General features: G+C 37.8%; 1 protein-coding gene across 2 annotated transcripts in view; it reads right to left on the bottom strand.

Annotated features, from left to right (window-relative positions):
* Window positions 1–26,223, bottom strand: part of PARD3B (par-3 family cell polarity regulator beta) — a 1,019,383-nt gene that overhangs the window by 431,960 nt on the left and 561,200 nt on the right. Inside the window, exons 11-12 of one of the 2 annotated variants that reach the window (XM_061186691.1) lie at window positions 13,902–14,087; window positions 928–1,098 (exon numbers count right to left, since the gene is read on the bottom strand). In XM_061186691.1, the coding sequence (XP_061042674.1) occupies window positions 928–1,098; window positions 13,902–14,087 (357 nt within the window). The remainder of the gene's footprint in view (window positions 1–927; window positions 1,099–13,901; window positions 14,088–26,223) is intronic. The other variant, XM_061186699.1, reaches the window with a different exon arrangement.

Here is a 26,223-nt window from a genome sequence, read left to right as displayed (position 1 = left end):
TTAACTTTGTGTATTACTGTATCACAAAAACATTATTTGTCCTTAGAGAATATATGTGTGATTTGCTGATGTTTTCCTCAACTCTTAACTATTATCGACTTTTTTCTTATCTTTTCTTAAAATAATTTTTAGGAGCATTTAATAATTATTCTCTCTATATAAGTGAAAATAATGTTTTAGGAATACCTTATGATGAATATGATAGTTGTACACTATAATATATAACTGTATAATAATTATATAAATAATATAATTGTATGTAACTGAAATGTTTAGGCATATCAGCATTCAAGAATAGTTTATGTTCACACTTCATGTGTATGTAAAAATATTGCTTACATTAAAAAAATCCATAAAGAAATCATGATAAAAGATTTCAAAAATACTTCTTTAATTAAAAACATTTATTTAAGAACATGAAGCAAGAAGCTTGTTTAATAGATCAAATTTTAAATTAGTTAAGTCCCAGGCACACATTACAGGGAAGAATGTAGAGAGCTGATTGCATTATAATGATCTTCACAGTAAGCATTATATACATCTGATTAAGAACTTTCTAAGGTATGGACACTGCTAGCATGTCATCCAAAAAGTATATAAGCATGTTTTATGCTTTAATGTTTATAATATGAATAAAGCGTTATTCATAAAGTCCAGAGCTCTAGGAGTTTCTGGGGGAAAACCCGGAAATTATGGACTTGTTACCCTAGATAAATTACTTAATTTATATGCACATTTTTACACCTTCTAGTTATACCTAAAATATACAACCACCAATTTGCCACATAAACCCATCAGAGCACTTCTAGGGCATATTTTTCCAATTTCAGAATCAGTATGAGCCTAGCTACCATACTAGTGGTGGAAGTGTGAATATTCTGGTGGCCATTTGGGCAATTTGCAGAGGGAAATAAAAATTTGCATCACCTCCAGTGGTCTCCCTGGCCTCCTCAGAATCACCAACTGGATCATCCCTCGTATGTTTCCTTCCATGGACATTGATCGCCTAAGTGTTTCCATAGCTTCATGGTTGGACTTTCCCAGAAGAGATTCCCCGTTAACTGCAATCAGCTGGTCATTCACCTGCAGACGACCATCCTAGGGTGGAGGTAAGAAAAACAGTGTTAAATAGAGAAAAGCATGGTGATGACATAAGACTGTTTCAGGGAAAAGTTCAAGTTTAAAATGAAAGACGAAAAAAAAAAATAGCTATTAGAAATAATTTATTTTCCATGGCAGAAAAAGGTTCTGGAGTTTATCAAATAGTCACAAATACTAACAATAATGAATTGTGTGAAAGTGATTTTTAGAAATCTTAGAGTTCCAAACTGCAATAATTTAGACATTTGTATAATGTCTCTTACCTAAATCTTTGGCAAGTGTGCTAGCCTAGCCTGATTCTGACATTCGCTCTGGCAGGGACCATATTGCTGACTTAAGGAAAGGGGGTTTGGAAGCAAAAGAAAGTGGTCATATCACTTGCATTTTCAGGCACAGAGAGACATCATGCTTAAACGTTGCGAGCTTGAGAGCAGTAATGCGTCTCCTAGATATCATTGCTAGCTCTACTGGATAGTGCTGAGAAAAAAAAAAAATTCTCCTGTAATTTTCTCTAACACAACTAAAAAGTTGCTGGTCTGCAAAAGAACGCAGAGGTGTGTAACGCAGGACCAATTTGCTATGATGTCTTCCGGCAGAAACGCTTGACAAAGGGGACTGTCAAGCCTTTTGTGAGGAGGCTCTGACTGATAGCACTTTCACCCAGCACCTTCAGGAAGGAACACCACATGCCACAGGGCGCTCGGAACCTGGGCAGGTGGATAGGCAGCCCAGATTCTAGTCTAAAGCACCTCTAGGCGCTAGTCATCTTCAGCCAGAAGCCTCCCACAAGCTGGAGTCTATAGCAGCAGCTAAACAAACCGGGATGCCAGCTCTGCCTACAAAAGAACTGGTGGGGATCACAGTACATGTCCCCAGCAGGCAGCCTAGGAGAAAAGATGCTTAAATATTGACAGTCTGATTAGGGATGTGCGTTATACCTGCTACACACTAGGGTAGAAAGTTCTTGTGGTGAGGCACAGATGCAATTTTAGGAAGGTCGTGATGCTAGTGCCACTGCTAATAAATTTAACAGAAATAACAGTAGGCTTGTATCACAGTTTTTCCACGAATTATCTCTAGTTCTCACAGCACTCAAGAAGTTGAGTAGATTAATGCTTTTATTCACATTTTACAAATAAGGAAACTGAGGCAGGAAAGTGATGTAAGTTGCCCTAGGTCACAAAATAGAGGCAGAGAGAAACTGACTTAAGTTCAGGTTTCATGAACCTTGGCTCTTTTCAGTTTCTCTACTAGGACTCCCTTTGTTCTTCGTCTCTAGACCACAGTTGTGCCACACTAAAACAGGCAGAGGGAAGTATTAAAGTTTCTGCAGTTAGAAGTATCTGGGATCCATGTTCAAATTAACAGAATGAAATGTAAAAGAAAAACAAAACAGAACTTCCCTAAGAAATGAGAAAACCAGACATACAATGAACAAGAGGAGCAACCGTACAGCTTTGGGAGAGAAATCCTGTGGACCAGTTGATGAACTTGGACTAATGCGGCAGCAGATGGTCAGAGGAAGTTCCTCTGCTGACAGCTGGGAAAAGGCGGAGAGTGGTGAGAGCTGTTCTGGAGCGCTAATGGCCTCGTGGAGATGCACTGCACGCGCCTCCTGTTACAGAGGGTGTTGGCCCATAGATGGTGGAGGCCGCCCAAAGGCGCACACGCCCTCCCGATGAGAAAAGTTGAGATGACGAGGCCATGGGATGGATCGATCGAGAAAGGGGTAAAATCGAGCTGTAAAACGTCTGAGCGCACTGCCTCAACAGAGCCTAATGTCCTCTGCCTTCCTCTTGTTTTCCCACTCCACTTAACCTTTCCTCTAATTTGGAGCAAATCTGGAAATGAGATTTACAGGAAAGGCCAAACGAGAAAGAAATCGCTTCATTTCTGTTATCTCATGTTGAGTGAGGCACATAAAGGATAAGATTAAGGCTACATGAAATGGGGTAAAACAAAAACAACCTTAGTGGCTGTGGCAAGTGAAGTGAGACACTTTACTCCAGAAATTATTCTGTTCTATTATGGCATTTAATGGAAGGAGGACTACTGGGCTGAATCTTTTGCGGGCAGTTGGGAGGGTCACTAAAAAGTTTTTTTTAGGAGGACTGGAAACAGATGTGTGGTTTTTAAAGCCGAGGAGGAAGCAGAAGAGTTGGATCAGGATCCCAGCCCTGTTAACAGGAAATGAGGTCGAGTGCTGGATCTGTAGACGCTTCGTCTTGGCAGGACATCTCATCCGCTATGACAGAAGAAGAAAGATAAAGATTGAAACTTAATGGGTACTTCTAGAATTGAGGGAATGAAATCAGAGTGAGATCCACCTGGTAACCTCCCGTGAACTTTCTCTGTGAAGTATGGGGCAAGGTCTGAGTGAAGAGGTAAAGAAGAGATAAGGAGATGGAAGAAAAACATTTTTTGTAAGATAATCTCTTACCAGCAAGTATTAAGCACAGACTTTTATTTTCAGCTACATTCTGAGTCTCAAGCATGCGGAACTACATTAAAGTAGAACATGTTTGCGTATCCAAGTCCAAAACAAAAAGGCAGGTCAGGTCACCCCAGGGCAGCTGGATTTTTTTTTTTTTTTTTTTTATGAAGACATTCACATTCATCACAAGCATCACTGGAGAGTTGCTGGTGTGATAAAAATCCACATACTCTCCTTTTTAGGCTTGGCTGGTCTGTTACTATTGGTTTTTGCTTTTCCTTTATAAGATAAAGGATGGGTAATTTCATTACTGGTGATGCCAGTAAGTACCACATTGTCCTAACATGTAGAATATAATCATAGAATTCAGAGCTGGAAGGGTCCTTAGAGATCATCTTGTCCAACCTCTTCCATTTATAAACAATGTGATGCCCAAAGAGGATGAGAAACCATTTATTGAACTCCTCTTCTTAAGAGAAGGCACTTCCACAATCTATGTGGAAGAACTTGATCAGCTAGTTAAGATCAGAGCTGGATCACAATAGCCCAAGTTCTGACTTCTCAGCACTCCCTATTCACTACCCATTCTGTGTTCTACGAAGATGACAATGACAAGTCCCTAAAGGGATCATGCTTCAAGGAAAAAGACTTTCAAATCCACCAGATGTCTCCTGGAAGAGAACCTTACAGAAAGCCAGAGTCAGAGGATAGAAGATGGGGAGACAGGAGACTGGGCTGGGGGATGGCAGAGCAAGGAAGCAAGCTGGAAGTGGCAGGGGCAAAGGGGGTAGGGCAGGGACTGTTTACCTATCTAGCTATATATACATACATGTGTATCCAGGTCTAGTCTTGATCTAAAATCAAGTTGATTCAATGAAGAGGTCATTACTCAAAACTCATCAAAGATTCCTCAAAATTGTGCATGTCTATTCTGCTTTGGAATGATTTTTTACCAAGAAAAGTCATTTTTTATGGTTTTATTTTTTTCTGTGAATACTATGTTTAAGTAAATACTTAGGCATGAGAATGGTAACTCTCCTCAACTGCTTTTACATGAGTGAATTCAACTATCCAGGATGTTACCCAGGAATTCTAGGATATTTATTTCATCATAATCTGGATCATTCTTGCATTTGTTGAATGAAAAGAAAATGCCCTTTCTGCTATGGACTGAGTGTTTGTGTTTTCCTCAAATTCATATGTTGAAATCCTAACCCCCAACATGATGGTATTAGGAGGCGGGGTATTTGGAAGGTAATTAGTGCCCTTATAAAAGAGGCCTGAGAGAGATCTCTTGTCCCCTCTGCCATACGGGGTTACAGCAAGAAGAAGACAGCTGTCTATCAACCACGTCTCACCAGACACTGAATCTGCAGCACCTTGATCTTGGACTTCAAACTCAAGGACTGTGAGGGGTAAATTTCTGCTGTTAAAAAACTACCCAGTTTATGGAATTCTCTTTCAGCAGCCCAAAAAAAGACACTTTCCTTCCTACTTTATGGCCATCAGACCCCTAACCAAAAAGACCACAACTACACTCCTTACCTTTGGCAACCCCCATAACCAACCCTATCCGACCTCACGCTAAGACGGAGTAAAGGAGGTTCCCAAAGAGGAAGAAAAACAAGAAAAAGAGGAAGGAGAACAGACTAAAGATGGAAAATAACTTCCTCCACATTAGGGCACATTAGGATGAATAAAAACTGGTATGAGATCTAGGTCTTCTCCATGTCCTGGGATGGCTTCAAGTCTCATCAGCCCTAACCTGGTTCTAATGCAGGAGGAAGAATGGACCAGGAGACAAGATGTTTGAGTGTTATATCCCCGTTTACTGAACACCAAATACAGGCCAGTCCTTGTGCAAATATTTTGCGTATGTTCTCATTTCTCAAAACCTCCCTGTGACACAAGCATCACCCTCCACTGAGAGAGGTAAAAATGGAGGCTCAGAGAAATGAAGTGACTGTCAAAGAATACTGTCACAGCCAGGTCTACCTGTCTGAGTCAGATATGTACCCATTATGCTATGTTGCTTCTAAAATCAGAGCTCTAGAGATGATTAAAGGCGCTACAATGAATATAATTATTTAATGAGTTTCTCCTCTGCGCAGTTATTGTGCTAAACCCTTTATATGCACTAGATAATTCAATCCTTACAGCAACGCTATACACTGGGGACTACTGCTCCCCTTTATAAAAGGAGAAACCAAGGGTCAAGCAAGTTAAGTGCATTGTTACAAGTCACATGTCTAAAAGCAAATTTGAAGTAGGTCTGGGTCACTCTGAAGTCCATGTTTTCAACCACTTTGCTAGTGATTCTTTACCTTTATGGGCTCTTCTTAGACTCCTTTGAAAATCTAATAAAAGCTACAGATTCTCACCTCTTAAAAATAAATATTTACATGATAGTTTCTCCACAGCTGCACATCTGGACCAGGTAATTCTTTGTAATGGGGAGCAGTCATGTACCTTATAGGATGTTTCATGTGCCCACTGAAGCATATCCATGATTTCCGGGGGTCCAGTGACCTCACAGTTCAGCCCCTGCTGTGCCTCTGTCACAATTACTGGTGACAGTGCAAGGCTTAATCCACCTCTTTTGGCCAATTTTTTGTAGGTCCCTTTACCTCTAAAGTTCTAATGAACACAGAGGGAAGAGAAGAAAGCCATGGCAAAGAATGAGCCTCTGCAAAACATGAGTCAAGCGTGAGGGAGTGGGCTGGCTAACCCACGGGTAGCTGGCTGGGGCCCAAGGCCAGTCCATATTTGGCCAGGGTGTTGAGAGGATTAATCATGACCAGATGTTGGTTCCTGCCTCTGCCTGTTTCTAATGGGGCCCTTGGTGAAGCCTTCGGGGACATCAGCACCCAAATTCTAAACCCTGACTTCAGACTACAGGCAGCATTTCCTTGGAGTGGGGTGGAACTCCAGGCAGGATGGCACCTGACTGAAAGAAAGGATTTTCCTGAACAAATATTTCTCAAGGTCCTAAAATCACTCCATGACAACATCTGCTTACTGTATTTTTGGGAAAAAAAAATCCAACCTAGAAAGAGCCTTGCATTCCAGATTGAAATCATTTAGCTTCATTTTCAAACAATAGCAATGAAAGTCAAAAGAATAAATCAAGATTTTAAAGTATAGTTTTTAAAACAAAGAAAGGAATAAAGAAAGTTGGTAAGACTAGAAGCATGTAAGTTCTTGTCTTGAAGGGCATGTGCCCACATTAGTCAATGTTTTACTACATCTGTCCTAACACAATTTCAACCATTATGAAAGGTACCATTCTTCACAAATAAGAGCTCTATTTTCCAGACACAATAAATTGCACTCTGATGTACACACTGTGGTGACGTGGCCCACACTCTTCCTTCTCACCAAAATGCCCTTTGCATTCCTGCTCACCTGTTGAATATCTATCCTTCAAAACAAGGCTCAGCAACTGCCTTCCATTCAGTTTTCTTCACAGGCAGAATTAATTGCTCCATTTCGATACCCATGATACTTTTATATTTGTCTACCATAGTTCTTATCATATTCGAATCGTTTATGTATTTATTATGTTACCAGCTTCCTGTATTATGGAATGAGTCTTTTTAAATTTTCTGTCTCCAGTGTATTATATATTGTATAACTTGCTGTAGCTGTAGATGTTCAGCAAGTGCTTGCTAAATTGAATCACTTGAAACATCTTTCATTCAGGTGCTTTGGACCTGGTGTAAGTTTCATCTACAAGGGACAAATTCTGTAACTTACAAACTGTAACTGTAAGAGATTCCTGATCCCAGGCTGGCTTGGAGATGCTGGCACATGCTCAGAGAAACTTTATAATTCTAAAAGTGAAGCTTGATTACTTTCTGTGTACTAGCTCAATATCCCCTTGTTCAGCTATTGTAAAATTTTAAATGTATCTAATTCAGTTATTAAGAGCCTCACTCCATTTTATGTAGCAAATCAGTGAAGTCCCAGCAATGCACCATTTATTCAGCATCTGTGGTATATGAGACTTTAATTAAAGATAACTGAAGAGTACTTTTTAGAGCATCAAAATATACATAATCCAAACCATTCTGATATAATGTATTATAATTCTTTCCTTTTAAAAGATCTTCTGGAAACATATGGGACATAAATAAACATACTGCAACTTAACAGCCTTCACTATCGTCATTAGTGAATTTTACAGTTTCCTCAGCAAGAAGTTTCAGAAGCACTGACTTAGAGTCATCACAAATATTCTTTGGCCTGCTTTGCAGCAATAGCACTCTGTGCTTGTTTTACACTTTTTCTATTTCCTGTCCTTTCAGTTTTCTCTCCATCCCTTCTTATCTTCTTCCTGATTTTCTGCTTTTAGTTTACTCTGGCTTAGAAAACTGGATAACAAAAAGCTTATTAAGGTGTATGTGTTATATGAATCAAGAAGATCCTGCATGAATGCCTAACTAGATTGGAATCTCAGAGGCCTTTTCAATTTAATGAAAGGATCTTATTTATTCACTTTAAAAACAAACAAACAAACAAAACTGTGCTCTTGTTTGTGCTAAGATTGCTAAAAGTCTGGTCTCTAAAAGGACGGACCCAGAGCAGAATGCCTAGACCAAAGCTCTGACCACGTTATGAACTCAGTATCTCCTATAAATACCCACAATGCAGGTGAATATAGCTTTTCAGGTAAGAGGTACTATTTTCAAAGTATCATGATCATGTTATATCAGCTTTTGTAGATAACAATTTAGTTTTTGATTAGGTCTACCAAGTCTTATATTTTTTCAAGCCTCCTGAGGCAGTCATGGAGTTCAAAGTACACATCAAAATGACACAGAGTTCTAAAATTTTATCCAGCATGATATAAATTTATTTCTTACTTGCATTTCCATATATAAGATAAAAATATGAAAGTGCTAAAAATTGGCAAGAAAAGCAATGATTGATGCTGGTATTATGGGATTTTAAAAGTAATGTTCTCTTATATCTCTTTAAAATTTATTGCAGAAAACCCATAAATGATAAGCCTGATTATATTAATTAACATATACTAACATTTTTGGTTTTTTTCTAAAAAGGAAATTGGTTTAAAATATTTGGCATAACATAGTTGATAATTCTTTATTTCATGTTTAAGTTAGTGATTTTTTTTTTAAGGCAAAATTATTATTGGGTATATAGTGATGGTGAATTTTTCCAGGCAGAGTTCCTGCTTTTAGTTGTTCATAAAATATCACATTTTTGTGGTTAGGATGAAATGTTAGAGTTTGGCTTCTAACAGTTGAGGATTTGTAATAAAGCTGTTTACACACCCAGACTTATGGTCCTTTTGTAAGAGGTAAAAACCTGGAAGACATGACTATAGGTAATGATCTTTATAGCTCTCCACCAGTAGAAAACACTATCAATTTTAAGAAAAATGGATAGTTGAAGAAATCATTTAACATTTGTGTTCCTTAAAATGCTGTCCTTTTTATCTTCCTTTGAATTCATTAATTATAGATCCACCACATGATTTACAGATACCAGTAGAAATGGAGGTGGAAGTTACTCCCGCTAGGAACTCCTACTGAACTCCTGTTAAGTAGCTTGGAGGCTGTTAAATGTTCCATACTATGAAGAGACACAGAAATTCAGCATCAAGCACCGTGTTCCCGGAAATTCTAGGACTGTACATATTCTCTCCAAAAATTCATACTTTTAGTCATTTTAAAATAGGGAGATTGCTTGTACCATTTAATTTTTTTTAACTTATTACTAAATGGCATAGATCATGCAATTCTGCATCTCTGAGGTTGTATTCTAAATTTCCTAAGCACACAAGAATCAAATTACTTAAATTACGTCTATTTTATATTCTGAGTGCATGCATTTGCAATTAGCTATGTCAGGCATTTTTCTTTCATTTAATTTCATCATCATCAAGTAGTATTTATTAAGTACAAACCTAGCTAATTAATTTTCTAGAGAATAAAAGGTATTCTTAAATTCATTCTCTCTATTTAAGAGAGCCCTTAAATAATCTACCTGACATATGACATTTTTTCCCATAGCAAAAACTGCCTTTAAATTTTAATTTTTACATTATTGTTTCAAGGTTTCAATAGAACACATTACACTTCCAAAGTAAGTATATTCAAATTAAAAAACATCATTCAGAATTAGTACAACAGGCTCCATGGAATTTTTATTCTTACTATAAAGGGTGTTAGTATTCTACCTTAATTTTAAAAAAATATCACCATTCTAGTTACATATTTTCTAAAAGTAATTCATTTTTAAGGTAGAAAAAGAAGAAAAATAAGCAGTTTAAGTTAGTATTGTCAATAGACATAAAAATGCATTTTCTCTAAAAAACATTCAGTTAATAGAGTATGTCAAAAGCAAAGGAAGAGAAAGCCATTGATCCCAGAATTCAAAATGTTTAGCACATGAGGATGAAATTATGTGAGGTCTTCAAACTGATCGTCTAGACTTCATGTGTGCTTCCTTGGAAAAAGAAAAAGCTCATTTTTATGTAGATTTTGGGAAAGGAGAATATTTTTCTCAAGTTATTATTTTTCTAACTGCACAAAGACAATATTCCATTTCATTTATCAGTAACAACAACAACATATTCACTTTAAATTCCAATTACAAAAATGAAATTTTAGAAAAGCATCCTCATGAAATCCTAATTTCATTCCACTCATAGTTCTCAGTTCATGAGAAAGTTAACATATATAGTTGCATCTAGTATAATTTGGTTCTGGAAGCAATTACACTACACATTCAGGGGCAAATGCCCAGGAAGAATGACAGAAACTAAAATGGAACCATGAACATTTAAGGCATGTTATTGTTTAAGCAAATCAGCATCAATACTCTAATCCACGTTTGGCTGTTATGCTCAGTGGTCACTTTGGCTGTACATTGAAAAGCATAGCTCAAAGGGATGCTTCAGAGGGGTCTACAAAGGACTCCATAGGCTACAGCAGCCTGAAATGGCAATTGCTGTGACCTGCCAGTAGCAGGGAAGGGTGGCTGGGCTTTACTTCTTGACATGCAGACTGGAATTTAAATATTAGGATGAGATTAAGCATTTGAATAATTCTGAATAGAGTAAAAATACTGTTACTTTGCCCTTAGAGTGGGTGAGGGATTCACTTCCAAGAGGGAATTCTAGGGTAGCTAGATGCTCTTATTTTCAAATAGAGATTTATATCTTTATTAGAAATGACTCAAATAAGAGATGGAATGATAGAAAGCAGCAGCCAGAGAGGTAAGGGGAGGGGGGAAAAAAGGAGGCCCTTAATTATAGTCACAGTCATCCGGGGGTTTTACATCTGGCAAGAAGTAGCCTGTCTTTGTTTACACCAATGGAAGTCCCCAGGAGAATAGAGCACACAGAAGCCACAGGAAGACTTTGGTCATACTTTTCAAAGTAGTTTAGTTTCCAAAAATCCACCTTCCCTAAAGGGGAAAACACCTTGAGAACCAATTAGTGGTAGGAAGAGCCAGGAGAAAAAGAGTGTGCCCTGGCAGGAAGATTATTTTGTTGATTTCAGGTAAAAACCTCGGGCCAGATGCTAAAGTGGATGTTCCCCATGCTTATATCCCCTCTGCCCCAGGGACAGTGCAGTCTGTTACATTTGTTATCTTCTGAACAAGGACAGGAACAAAGTCTCAAAACAATTTTTGTAAAACCTAATCCTCAATCACAGAACAGGTGGCAATTTTCTGAGGAGTAACAGTGGATTATTGGAACAGCAGAAGGAGAATAGAAAAATACTTTTCTTTCTCCTGGTTAATCAGATTTCTTGCGAGCAAAGCTTAGGTATCTACCCTCTACACTGCAGAAAGTAAACAAGAAAAATGGATACTAAACATTCACAATAAGGCTAAATTCATGATTGATGCCTCTTACTATTTAAGATCAGCTATAAATATGCTGTCCAGTAGTTTTTAATGGTGTGATTGTCTGACTCAGCAGACAGTGTCAGGAAAGAAATTTACATAAATGGAAAGTGAAATCTTTCTGCAAGAAACAGGACTGTTAGAAACTGCTTAGGTAAGGAGATGCTTACTTACACAAACATGGATATACATATTAAACCTGCTCTCCAATATCGCTTGAGCTTAAGTTATTGCCCATAAAAAAGCTAAGATGTTTGCTTTTAATTTCCAAAAATTCATTTCAGTTTCAATTTTACTTGGAATAAATTCTGTAAATAGAGCTGTCATTAGGAATAAGAAGAATAATGTCAAGTTGGTATCCACAAACATGACCAAGACTCATCCTTAAACATAGCACTTGTTTAGATGGCTTGTCTCAGGATGATAAGCATGATATAAGACAACTCCAGGACAACAGCCCCTGATCTCTGGAAATATGAATAGATGAGATGAAAGAGCTTTCGTCACAGGACAGCATAGCACAGGCTCCAAAGTCAGACTGCCCGGGTTCAAATCTTAGTTTAAGCAATTCCTGGCTTTGTGACCATAGGAGAGGCACTAATCATTGAAATCTGCAATTTTCCCCAATGAGATGGCATGATTATAATGCAGTGTGAATGTGAAGAATAAAATTAGAGAATCCACCTAAAATACTTATTATACGGCCCAGCATATATTAAGCACAAAACAGAATGAATGTTAACTGATGCTGTTGTTGCTATTATTACTATCATTTCCCATCTGCTCCTGGTTCTGCATTTCTGAGCCTGATTGGAGAGTTTGATAGATTGGATGATTGGCCCCAATTCTCCACCCTTCTCTGTACCCAAACCTTTGTCATAGACTCACCATGGGTGGACTGTTTCCCTATTCCTTACATTGACCTTGGATTCAGTCATATGACTTGCTTTGGCCACTGGTATGTGTTAGGAGTGACAGCATGCCAGTCTGGAACTCAGAACTAAAGAGGCTTCATGGCTCTCTGACATCAGCTAGCCTGGTAGTCCAAGGTGTAGTTAAAATATGTGGAGCACGCTCGGACCTGTAGATCTACAGTGCGATAGAGACATACCAGCCTGAATCAAAGCCCTTCTAGTTGCCCTGCAGGGCCATGAGGGGAGTAAAGGCTTACAGATGTATGTTACTGAAATGTTGTCATTACTTATTATGCAACAGAAGCTAACTGATCCAAGGAGTGCATTAAAGAGTTATCTATCCCCAATGCATTTCTTCTTTCCCAAAGAAGAAGATATTAGCTCAGAGTCTAGGTCTGAAGCAAAAGTGGAATGATTAAGTGTGAGGAGACAAATGCTTCAATAAAGCCAGGATCCTAGGACCAGGGGGGCCTCCTGTAAACTCTAACTATGCCTTCGTGGCTTTTGAGTGGGAGAAGGCACACATTATTAATATCAAAATGATTTTTAAATGGCTAACATTTATTCAACATTTATCATAGGTGCGGTGCTAGGCATTTTATATCTATTGTCTTTTTTTGTCCTCACAAGAGCACCAGGAGGCAGGCACTACTAATTTTACTAATTTTACACATGAGGAACCTCAAGCACACTGAGGACAAGTAAGTTGCCTACATTCACCCACGGTGAGAGTAGTGAAGGCAGGATTCGAGCTCAGGAAGCCTCACTGCATGGCATGAGACGATGATGATGGTGAGGACAGCTGACGATAAGCACAAACGTGTTTTCCCCCTTCTCTGTAATCACTTCACTGCTTTAATCACATTGTGTACATTACTTTATTCAATCCTTAGAACCCTATACATTAGGTATTATTATTAATGGTGCGCTACTTGGAGCACATGGTGCTAGAGTTGCATGTGAACTCAGGCAAATCTAGTTAACCATCATATTATGGCAACAGCTATGATCATGTTGCCTGCCCCTGTATGAAAGGGCAGAATCATGTTCTTCTCTTTTTATCTGGAAATTTATAAGCTTCTCTAAGTTCAACGGCAAATATGCATTCCCAGCATCATGGATTTTCCAGTGTATAAACTGTGATAAATGACTTTTAATTTGTACTATAGTCTTTCCGACTCCACTGAACTTTCATTCTTGCAAGCACAAGAAGTATAGTTTCTTATTTGTTGTTTGGATGTTGACTTGTTTTTAGTTTTGCTTTTCTGATTGCATATTTTTAGGTTCAACCTTGTTAGGTTACAAACTCAGAAGAATCCTAACAGTAATAAAAAATAATGTAAAAGAGAATATTAATCATGGTGAGTTTTAAGAACTATCAATAGGACATGACCACTTAAAGTATGAAACCAAACTGTCACCCAGATCTGTTCACACATACATTTCCTGCATCTGGCAGGAAAGCCTCAGTGGTCTCAAGCCTTCAGACACTTTCTCCATCCAGTCCCCAAGCACAATGACGACATCTCTAAATATCTTCTCATTGATGTGCAAACATCACCCCTACCTACCTTAAAAGCAGCGCCTCCGTGGATGATGGATTTGATAAAAATCCCCAAGTCTGTTCCAGTTTCTCGAGATTTGTTCCCCTTCAAGCTCACCCCAAGACCAGCAGAACCAGAATCATTCAGGGGGATCTCGAAGGTGAGTTGCTCAGTTGTTTCCAGGGAGAGTGCATAGCAGTCACGTTCTCCTTTCTGTTGGAAGTGCACATTAAAGGAGTAAAGGAGGAGAAAGCAGATGAATACTTATACACTCAGATGGCCAAACACAGATGCAACCAGCAAGATGGGATGACTGGACCTCTAATAGCTGTAATTCTGCTCCGGGTGGGCAAAGGCTGGTCTTCTCTCTCTGCATTGGCCACCATCACATTGACGGAGTGGAAGGGAGAGGTCCCTGGGAATATTATTTGGTGATGGTCAACAGGGAGGATTCTTTGGCAAGGCTCTCCTACCATTTGAAACATTCGAAAAGTATTCAAAAATTCAGCAGGATATTCTCAATAATTAAAGAGACTGGATGTTACTTAGGGAATCTTAGGTACCAGAAAAGACCTTGGAGATAATGTGATCTCAACACCTTCATTTTACAGATGAAGAAACAAGAGCTCAGTGTAGAAACGTTCTAAAATTTGGGGGAATATTTGGCTTCTATAATTTAAAACATATCATTTACCGTGGAAGCAAGGCTATTGATAAAGACTGTCAATAGGATACCGAACGCTGAAAAAATAAACCGTTAATTTTAAAGTTAGAGATGTGATTTTTTAACAGATATCACTGAATTAAACTTCACTTTGTCAAAACTCATGCCTTAAGCTTGCTCCTTTGGATAGTATAACTCACTGTCAATTGGTTTTTGAACCTAAACAAAAATGATAATGCACAACAAATATTCATGTCATCTTTGACAAATGACACTTAGCCATAAGCCTAGCTGTTCTAAAAAAATAAGAGAGTATGGTAGCAAAAGGCATAATTAGGGTTCAGGGCTCCAGGGAGAAGCATGCAGTTAATCATATCTGGTCCCTAGTGTTTTCAAATATACAGAAGTGGGGATAGAAAAGTGCTGATAAAGTGTATAGGTGCCCCTCCTGCATCCCTCCCGAGCTTGCAGAAATGTGAAACTCTGCCCCGGTGTTTAACTGAAAAATTTGAAAATGAGACAGCCCTGGAAACCACCAACTCATTCCAGGTCGGCAGTTCCTTCCACTCTATAATTATGTCTAGAGACTCTCATCTAAAGGTCACTTTGAGGGACACTTACGTAAAATTATGTATTTTCAAAATTATCGTGAATGTCTGAATGTCAGTCACAAAATAACAACTATAAAATCAGAAGTAGCAAAGAACCCACAATTAAAACAGGATTAAGAGGTCTGATCATAGCCAGATCCACTGACATGGCATCTTCGACTCCTCCCAAAGCAGAGAAAGCCCATGTCTAGCCTTAGAGAAATAGTTCCTTCATTTAATTTCACTGTAAATGAAGTTAGCTGTCAAGATTTTGACAAGGGGTAGTTTCAAAGAAATTAAACTTTATTGCTTAATTTAATAAATCGATTACAGGTTAGCTCTTTTAATTAACTCATTATATTACTACCTAAGAAACAAATCCCATTATTTGATACAAAGCAGCTCAGGCTTTCTTTAACCTCAGCACAGGTGACATTTGGGGCCTGATAATTCCTCATGGGGACTGTCCTATGCATTGAAAGATATTTAGCAGAATCCCTGGCTACTACCCACTAGACGCCAGTAGTATCTCCTTTCCCAGTTGTGACAACCAAAACTGCCTCTAGACATTGCCAAATGTCCCCAGGGGTCAAAATCACTTTTAGGTGAACACCAATACCCTGAACCAACAATTGTCAAATGCAGTCAAGTTCAAGGCAACCAGGGTCTAGAGAGGCAATGGGGACTACAGTGAGTGCTGCCTGATGATATGTTCCTAAGTACCAGGAAGGGGTGGCAGTAAAAGTCCCTGCAATCAACTGGGTCTCATGCTCAGAGGCTCATGACAGACCACTGAGATGGTCAGAATGAACTCCTAAGGAAGTCTGCTATGTATTGTATTAGCTATGTCTCTGGTTATATGGCAGCTAATTTTTCAGAGGCAGAAATGCAAACTTTGTGGGATGAACAGAGTATGAAAAGTGAAAAATACTGAATTATTGGTGTGTGTGTGTATATGTATGTATATATACATATATATATAAAATGCTGCTTTTTACTTATATTAGAACACAGAAGAAAGATGCAGTCTACCAAGTGGTGTTTGCTAAGTTAGTTATGCATATATATCTATATATAGATATTATATATATGCTGTTTTTGTACTTTTTATTAAGAATCACAGAATTATATAAAACAGTGGTGAAACAGACTTTTAATCATGTGAGAATATGACAGTATTAGGCATAAAAGCTTATGTATACAGTACATTTCAATATGTAACATATACTCTATATTCATATTCAGACACCTACTCATCTGCCTATTACCTGCCTGCCTTCCACCCCCGTCCCATCTATCTGCATAGGAAAAAACTTGGTATCTACTGCCACTGCAATATGGACTGTTATTTTCTTCTTTATAATTTGTTTTCCAACACTTCTCAATTATAAAACAATAAATGTTTTTAAAAGGAATTTATGAAGATATAAGAACCATTTGCTATATTATTGCACTGACAAGTAGAGAGATGGTAAACACATCTCTATAATGACACACATGTACGCATTTACACACACACGCACATAGATATACAGATATGTCTAATATCATCAATACTAGATATAATATTTATACACCCTACAGTAGTATTTATACTATACATATTTTTTAACACTACACACAATACATAATATGTATATATGTTCTATAAATATAGGTGTACGTGTGTGTATACTAACTCCTCTTAGAGTCACCAATGACCTTCATGTTGGTAAATTCGATGGTCAATCCTCGGCTTTCATCTTACTTGGTCTACAGTAGCATGAGACCCAAATTATCAAGCCCTACTTCCTGAAACACTTTCTTCTCTTGGTTCCAGGACACCACTTTTCAGCGTTCATCTCCTACTTCACTGCCTACTCCTTTTCCAATCCCTTTTGCAGACTCTTCCTAATCTCACCAATCCCTAAATACTAGTGTCCTAAGAATCAATCATCTGACCTTTTCTCTTCTCTCCCATCCTCACTTTCTAAGTTACCCCATCTAACTTCTGCCCCCAATCCTCTGCGTCACCTCCTCCCTCTGCTTTGAATATTCCTCCCTTACATTCCTGCAGACCTTCTTCCCTTATTGCCTTCAATTCTGTGTTCAAATGTCAATTTATCAGTGAGGTCTTCCCTGATCATTCAGTTTAAATTTGTTTTAAGGTTCTCCCAATACTACCCTACCCATGTCCATTATCCCGATTTGCTTTTTCTCCATAGCATTTATCACATACTATATACTTGCTTGCTTACTTTTTTTAAATAGTGTCTTTTGAATGCAGGAACTTCTATACTGCTCTGTTTTTTTTTTCCATCAATGTATCACTGATGCTTAAAACAGTGCGAGACTCAAAAATAGGCCCTGGATAGGCCCTAGGTTCCTGCTATTCTGGATTTCATTACTTCAAATGTTTATACAAATTAGATTTTACATTAAAAATAATTATAAAGAGCATACAGTATCACAGTTATAAGAAACCTTAAAAGTAACCTTGTCTAATTTCCATTTTCATACCACACTTCCTATTCCTAGGAGAGATGGTAACCCAGCTCAGCTTCAGCATCATATTCTCAATGAAGGCACCAAGATGTGTCATAGCTACCAATCTGTGACAGACGTTGGACTGTTCATGATTTAAAATTGCATCATGTACCTCAAATCATAAGTGAACATTGCACACAACAATATTCATGGTACATTTCATCAAGTTTGGGAAGCCCTGTGATCAAGTACCCAAAGCCACATTATTTATCTACCTGTCTTCCTGTCTATGCAACCATGCATATACATATGTGTGCACATACACAGATATAAATAAAAGTTTCATGAGACAATACTTACCGAGAGGGCAACACATTCTAATGTTTTCTATTCTATTTCATTATTTTTTAAAATTTGTCACGACCCACTACATTAATTTCATAATCCAATAATGAATCACAGTTTTCAATTTGGAAAACACTGCAATGATATATAAAGGCATTGTTTTTATTAAATAAAAAAAAAGAAATGGAATGCAAAACCAAATGGTGAGTAACATGGTAACTGCCTTTTCTTTCCTAATTTTCATAAGCCATTTTAATGCTTTACCCTACCTATCCCCTAGCCCTTAACTAACCCTTTATTCTCATTTACACAAACTTCCTTCAAGTTCCTATGTTCTGTTATCATCCTAATTATATATCTCTCCGCTTCTCCTTCCCACTCAGTTATTTCTTTTTCTATTTCTCCATTCTCTCATTTTGTTCCCTGAAATACTATTTCACTTTCTAAGCATAATGAATAATCTCTCACAGTTGGAATTCAGATATGAGACTGGCCCATTCTGGCCTGAGTGAAAAGAGTCAATCAACAAATTTTCGCAAACAAACCAGTCATTCAACAAATTTTTATCAAGCATCTACTATGTATCAACACTGCAAGTGAAATGGCCAGTCTACACAGAACATAATTGGTAAAAAGGTTGTTGAACAACATGGCAGGGCTTTTCTGTTTCACTCACAGTATTATCTGACAGGAAGGAATAGAGTTTAACAATAGGAAAGAGGAAACAGAGGAATCTACATAGTAGGAGCTTGACATATACAACCATTTTTATCAAACAAATATCACAAGTAATTATTTGGTGTGAGAGGAGGAAACAGAGGCAGGAAGATGGATGACTAAGGAGGAATCCGTATTATTAGCTTAAGATTGTTCCAAAGGAGGCTATCTCTGGAATCACAAATGTTCCTGTATTGCAAAGCAGTCTTGATTCACACAGGCAAGTGGTAATAACCCAGTCTTTCAAAGCCTGGGGGAATCCACCAGTCCACAGAGCCAACGTTCAATTTCCCAGAAGCCCAGGTCAGACCTGAAAGCATCCATGCTGAACCTTTTATGGCCCTCATTTCATTAAATGCTGTGCTCTTGGCTCAGCACGAGCAAGTTCTGGATGTCTTTGCCCCGCCTCCCAAATGTGTAATTAGTTTGTGTTGGGAGCAGCTTACTTTATGCAAGAGTTATGTTTTACATGCAGTCATTTTGTCAGTTACAAAACTCACACAAAGGGGCTTTAAGGCAAAAAAAAAAAAGCTTTTTTTTTTAATATAAAGCAAAAGCCAGACCTGGCAATTCTGCCAGGATAGATATTTTATAATTAGCTTAACCACTGCTGTATTTGCCTAAATAAATTCTCAAGAATTTAAGGTGCTGAAACTTTTGTTACAGCTAAATAAATTTTCACAACAATGAAAGGATAAGACACCTTCAAGACACTTAATTTTCTGAAAATTTTTAATCTTCTGAAAAAGCATGGGTAGCTATTATTAGCATGAAAGGTTTTTGGCCAATTGGATTACATAGAATTTAAAATGTGAATATTGCCCTAGAGTGGAGATCAGAGACTCATTCCAACAGCTGGGAAGCGTTTTATTTTAGATTGTACTTTTAAGAGAGTCAAGAAAAGACGACGACGAGAGATGAGCTAGCACATGCAAAGGTATGTGTGATCTAAAGACAACCATTGTAATAAATAGCAAGGACTTTCCCACCACTGCTGCTAAACCAGAAGAATTATTGGTGATTTACAAGTAGGCAGATTATCTTTTAAAGTCTTTTGCCCTCTGAACTATATAGACAAATCACCAAAAAAGAATCAGAAATCCGAGTACAGATAATTTTTAAAATTCTGAATTATACTATAGGTGGTTGCAAATTAACCCCAAACTCAATATTATACACCTATCACACAGAAAAGGAAAATGTAAGTTAATGTTGCAGTAAGTAGGGCAAAAGCTTCATAGAGCTATATGTAAACAACACTGCTATTTACTTTTAATGAAGGAACGATTTTTAAATGATATTGTTATAGTTAGCTCAGTAATCAATATTTTAAATATATGTCGTTATGTGATGTTTTAAAGTATACATTCATTCATTTTAAAGTAATTTAAAATCAAATACCTGAAAGAAGAAAATACTATAAAATATTTGTAACTGAGACACTTTTTCATGTGTTTTGAAATCCACTCCCCAGAAAGGGGGCAGAAAGGGGAACTATTGAAAGCAAGAGCTGGTCTCTGACTGAACTTATCAAAAACCAATTTCCTTTATGTAAAGGATTAATCTAATACCAGAAAACAAATGTCAAAAAATGGCCATTCTTTACTGCCTGTTCAATATAAAAGTACCATAATATAATACTAAGTCAGAGATTAAAACTAGCAAAAGTAAAGTCAGTCAGAGTTAAGATTCCTATAGCAACCTTTTTTCCCTCCTACTTCCAGTATATATACTTGAAAGATCAGCAAATTCAACAGTTTAAGGACACTGGAAATTTTTTCTTTTCCTTTTCAGATATAGATTAAAGAAGTGAAAATAATATTTTGTGTCATGAAATGTAATACAAATTAATATTTTATAATTCAGACAGCAAGTGTTTTTATAAAATTAGAACCTGCTTTGTTAATATCAAGAAACAATAGATCTTTTTGTTTTGTATTTAGTCTTTCCTATTAGAAGTCAAAAGACTTTCAAGTATTTTACAGGCAATAATTCAGTAGTTAAAATACAAAAATACATGCTTTCATATGAATATAAGATTCAAGAACAAACAAAATGATTGTAATAATCCAGTGATCTAAAAAGGAAGCAGGGTGGGCCTGATTCTAAGAGGAGCAGACCCATTTGAGAAACTGGGTTCCTAGGCGAAATACTTCTAATATTTTGTCATCGCAAAGACACTGCACGCTAGGCTACCTGCACTTAATGCCTTTAAAAGACAACAGAACTATCAAGGACAAAAGCTAAACATAAATCAAACTACACGGCACTGCAGGAAGCGGGCATCAGGTTAGGGTGCTTGCTCTGACCACAGCTCAGCCCGGCCCACTTCTCAGGAAGTGGGTGTCCCCTGACCCCATGACACAGTCAGTCCACAGGCTGCTAGAGCTCCCCGAGGACGTCTGGCCCCAGGCCATGTCCAATTAGGGCTGGCTTCAGTAACCAACAAACTGATTCCTTCTCAGACTTGGATCACTGTAAGGTCTAACACACAGGGGCACAATCACTGCATATGAGGAAAAAAAGGAGGGTTTCCATGATGACAAATTCTAGGGAAATGGTTTATGTTTGGACTTTTCAGTGCTTTTAAAAGTTAATACACATTCCCTAATTTACTTGACCATGGAATGCATCTTTGCATGAAGTGTACTACAGGAAAGTGTTCCCTAGCGTACACTTAAAGAAACGCTGCATTAGAGAACACAGGGAAGGTTAGGCTAGAAAGGAATGGAGCAGAGAACAGAGAAGACTCCAGAAAGAAATCTGGTAGGGCAGGAACAAGGTCCCAGAGATGCCACATAACCTCACGGTTCAACCTTCCAGTTCCATTATTTCTGCATCACACTCTGGGTATATGTCATATGTCACAATTTCCATCAACAACAAAAAGAATCATGGAAGGAAAGTACAGTCTCATGCCAGGCTTCAAAAGATGCAGAATAGCAAGTACATTCTGAAGCTTTTAGAATAAGGGAGTCCTTATTCTATAAAGGGGAATAAATGACATTTAGTTTCCTGATGTGAAATTAAAAAAAAAAAATTAAATTTGTCTGGGACTGGGAGATTTCTGAAGATAGTTTAACGACAATGAATTACAGGTTGTTTTCACTGGGCTCTTAGGAAGTGTGAAGTCACAGAATAAAATTTAAATCATCAGAGTGAATATATAAGAATGTTCTACGTAACACCCTCTAGTCTTAGTCTATGTGTCATTGTTTAGGGTACAAGCTCTTTTAGTAAAGATGATATACCTTTTGTCCCAACTCAAGAATTCTAAAGGCAGTGATTACATCTCAGGTACCTACATTCTCCCTAGAGGACCCAGTAAATGTTCTTTTACTTTAAGGCACAGAGAGTCATGTTTATTAAATTATGCTATAATGAAGTAACAGTACTACCACAGCCTCAAGAAAGTAATATTTTCATGAGGGCTGGGGGAGGTGGTGTTTGCTTGTTGGTTAAGCCTTATAAGAAAATAACATAATAGGAATATAACCACTTTAACCCTACCCTTTTCTCTGATGTCTGAATTGCATCTCATGAGACTCCAGCTGGAAACCAATCCCATTTAGTATAGTATTAATGATAAATAATCTTAAATTCCAAATAGAGAGTGAGAAATCTCAGTGGGAAACAACCGTTTTAAATTCACAGTACATGCTTACTGTTGTAATGAGAATATTCTTACCACACATATATGCCATTTGTAGATAAAGACATATAATTTGCCTTTTATCTTAATAATTAAATCAATTACCCTGTTAAAATTTTCAGATAAAAATAACTATAAAATAAGAAGTCATTTAGGTTCTAGAGTATAAAACCCATTAGATTTAAAATGTGGATATGTCTTCCTATCCTCACTACTACTAACAAACTGATGGGAGAAGGGAGGGAAATCTACCCAGAGTTAATTAATGGGGAAAAGTGAACGGATGTGTCAGTCAGCTGTTGCCTCCCAAATACTGCATAACAAACCAATCCCAAAATTGTGATGTGAACAATAAGGCATTTATTTCCAGCTCACATTTCTCAGGTTGACTGCTGTCTGGCTGATCTAGGCTGGGTTCAGGTAGGCTGGCTTCCAAGCTGTGGATGAGGTGCATGTCTGCTCCACAGATCTCTTAACTTCCTTAGACCACTGGGTATCTGAAACATGTTTCTCACATGATGAAAGGCAGGAATGCAAAAATGAAAGTACATTTAAAGCCTTTGCCCATAAAACATCTACTAACATCTCAATGGCCAAATAAATTCATATGGCCAAGTCTACAGGCTAAGTTTGGAAATACTCTCCACACATCATGAGACCAAAACCAAAATATAGGTATTTAATGCTACTATTTGGAAGTGAGGAATTGAGACAAATAATCCCATCCAACAACTGGGTGATACACACACACGCGCACACACACAAGGGAGATATCCAGGGCTAATGATATATCATAGGGTTTATATTTCTCTTAATCATGTCTTTTCTTTTGGTAACACATTTTCTATTTGACACATATATGCATCTGTTATCGTCTGCATGTTTTTGTTCCCCCCAAAATTCATATGTTGAAATCCTAATCTCCAAGGAGATAGTTTTAAGAGGTGGGGCCTTTGGGAGGTCATTAGGTCATGAAGGCGGCACCCTCATGAGTGGGATTGGTGCCTTTATAAAAGAGACCCCCCAGAGATTCCTAGCCCTTCCACCATACAGAGATACAATAAGAAGTCTGCAACCCAAAAGAAGGCCCTCACCTGACCATGCAGGCACCCTGACCTTGGACTTCCAGCCTCCAGAACTGTGAGAAATAAGTTTTTACTGTTTATAAGCTATCCAGTGTGTGGTACTGTTATAGCATCCCTACTAGAATGAGACATCAGGCTATAGTCATCCTATAGTCTGGCCTTCAGAGTGGCTTCTGGGTCTGTGAGATCTCACCAAGAGAGAGGAAGTAGGTAGCCTAGATCTGAGAAGACTCGCTCTCTAACATTCCTGCACTGTTTCTGCCAGGTTCTTTTTTTTTTTTTAATTTAATTTTATTATTTTTTTATACAGCAGGTTCTTATTAGTTATCTATTTTATACATACTAGTGTATATATGGCAACCCTAAGCTCCCAGTTCATCCCACCACCCCCACCACCACCCCCCGCTTCCCCCCCTTGGTGTCCATACATTTGTTCTCTACATCTGTGTCTCAATTTCTGCCCTGCAAACCAGTTCACCTGTACCAGTTTCCTAGATTCCACATATACGTGTTAATATTTGTTGTTCTCTTTCTGACTTACTTAACTCTGCATGACAGTCTCTAGGTCCGTCCACGTCTCTACAAATGACCCAATTTCGTTCCTTATTATGGCTGAGTAATATTCCATTGTATATATGTACCACAACTTCTTTAGCCATTCATCAGTTGATGGGCATTTAGGTTGCTTCCACAACCTGGCTATTGTAAATAGTGCTGCAGTGAAGAGTGGGGTGCATGTGTCTTTTTGAATTATGGTTTTCTCTGGGTATATGACCAGTAATGGGATTGCTGGGTCATATGGTAATTCTATTTTTAGTTTTTTAAGGAATCTCCATACTGCTCTCCACAGTGGTTGTGTCAATTTACATTTCCACCAACAGTGCAAGAGGGTTCCCTTTTCTCCACACCCTCTCCAGCATTTGTTGTTTATAGATTTTCTGATGATGCCCATTCTAACTGGTGTGAGGTGATACCTCGCTATACTTTTGATTTGCACTTCTCTAATAATTAGTGATACTGAGCAGCTTTTCACGTGCCTCTTGGCCATCTGTATGTCTTCTTTGGAGAAATGTCTATTTAGGTCTTCTGCCCATTTTTGGATTGGGTTGTTTTTTTAATATTGAGCTGTATGAGCTGTTTATATATTTTGGAGATTAATCCTTTGTCCATTGATTCGTTTGCAAATATTTTCTCCCATTCTGAGGGTTGTCTTTTTGTCTTGTTTATAGTTTCCTTTGCTATGCAAAAGCTTTTAAGTTTCATTAGGTCACATTTGTTTATTTTTGTTTTTATTTCCATTACTCTAGGAGGTGGGTCAAAAAAGATCTTACTGTGGTTTATGTCAAAGAGTGTTCTTCCTATGTTTTCTCTAAGAGTTTTATAGTGTCCAGTCTTACATTTAGGTCTTTAATCCATTTTTTTTTTTTTTAAAACATCTTTATTGAAGTATAATTGCTTTACAATGGTGTGTTACTGTCTACTTTATAACAAAGTGAATCAGTTATGCATATACATATGTTCCCATATCTCTTCCCTCTTGCATCTCCCTCCCTCCCACCCTCCCTATCCCACCCCTCTAGGTGGTCACAAAGCACCGAGCTGATCTCCCTGTGCTATGCGGCTGCTTCCCACTAGCTATCTAATTTTACATTTGGTAGTGTATATATGTCCATGACACTCTCTCACCCTGTCACATCTCACCCCTCCCCCTCCCCATATCCTCAAGTCCATTCTCTAGTAGGTCTGTGTCTTTATTCCCGTCTTGCCACTAGGTTCTTCATGACTTTTTTTTTTTTTCTCCTTAGATTCCGTATATATGTGTTAGCATACTGTATTTCTTTTTCTCTTTTGGACTTACTTCACTCTGTATGGCAGACTCTAACTCCATCCACCTCATTACAAATACCTCCATTTCATTTCTTTTTATGGCTGAGTAATATTCCATTGTATATATGTGCCACATCTTCTTTATCCATTCATCCGATGACGGACACCTAGGTTGCTTCCATGTCCTGGCTATTGTAAATAGAGCTGCAATGAATATTTTGGTGCATGACTCTTTCTGAATTATGGTTTTCTCAGGGTATATGCCCAGTAGTGGGATTGCTGGGTCGTATGGTAGTTCTATTTTTAGTTTTTTAAGGAACCTCCATACTGTTCTCCATAGTGGCTGTATCAATTTACATTCCCACCAACAGTGCAAGAGTGTTCCCTTTTCTCCACACCCTCTCCAGCATTTATTCTTTCTAGATTTTTTGATGATGGCCATTCTGACCGGTGTGAGATGATACCTCATTGTAGTTTTGATTTGCATTTCTCTAATGATTAATGATGTTGAGCATTCTTTCATGTGTCTGTTGGCAATCTGTATATCTTCTTTGGAGAAATGTCTATTTAGGTCTTCTGCCCATTTTTGGATTGGGTTGTTTGTTTTTTTGTTATTGAGCTGCATGAGCTGCTTGTAAATCTTGGAGATTAATCCTTTGTCAGTTGCTTCATTTGCAAATATTTTCTCCCATTCTGAGGGTTGTCTTTTGATCTTGTTTATGGTTTCCTTTGCTGTGCAAAAGCTTTTAAGTTTCATTAGGTCCCATTTGTTTATTTGTGTTTTTATTTCCATTTCTCTAGGAGCTGGGTCAAAAAGGATCTTGCTGTGATTTATGTCATAGAGTGTTCTGCCTATGTTTTCCTCTAAGAGTTTGATAGTGTCTGGCCTTACACTTAGGTCTTTAATCCATTTTGAGTTTATTTTTGTGAATGTTGCTAGGGAGTGTTCTAATTTCATCCTTTGACATGTAGCTCTCAAGTTTTCCCAGCAACACTTATTGAA

The sequence above is a fragment of the Eubalaena glacialis genome, chromosome 1, assembly GCF_028564815.1.
Source record: "Eubalaena glacialis isolate mEubGla1 chromosome 1, mEubGla1.1.hap2.+ XY, whole genome shotgun sequence".
NCBI lineage: Eukaryota > Metazoa > Chordata > Mammalia > Artiodactyla > Balaenidae > Eubalaena > Eubalaena glacialis.
Note: the sequence above shows the minus strand (reverse complement) of the source record. Positions and strands in the feature narration are given on the sequence as shown.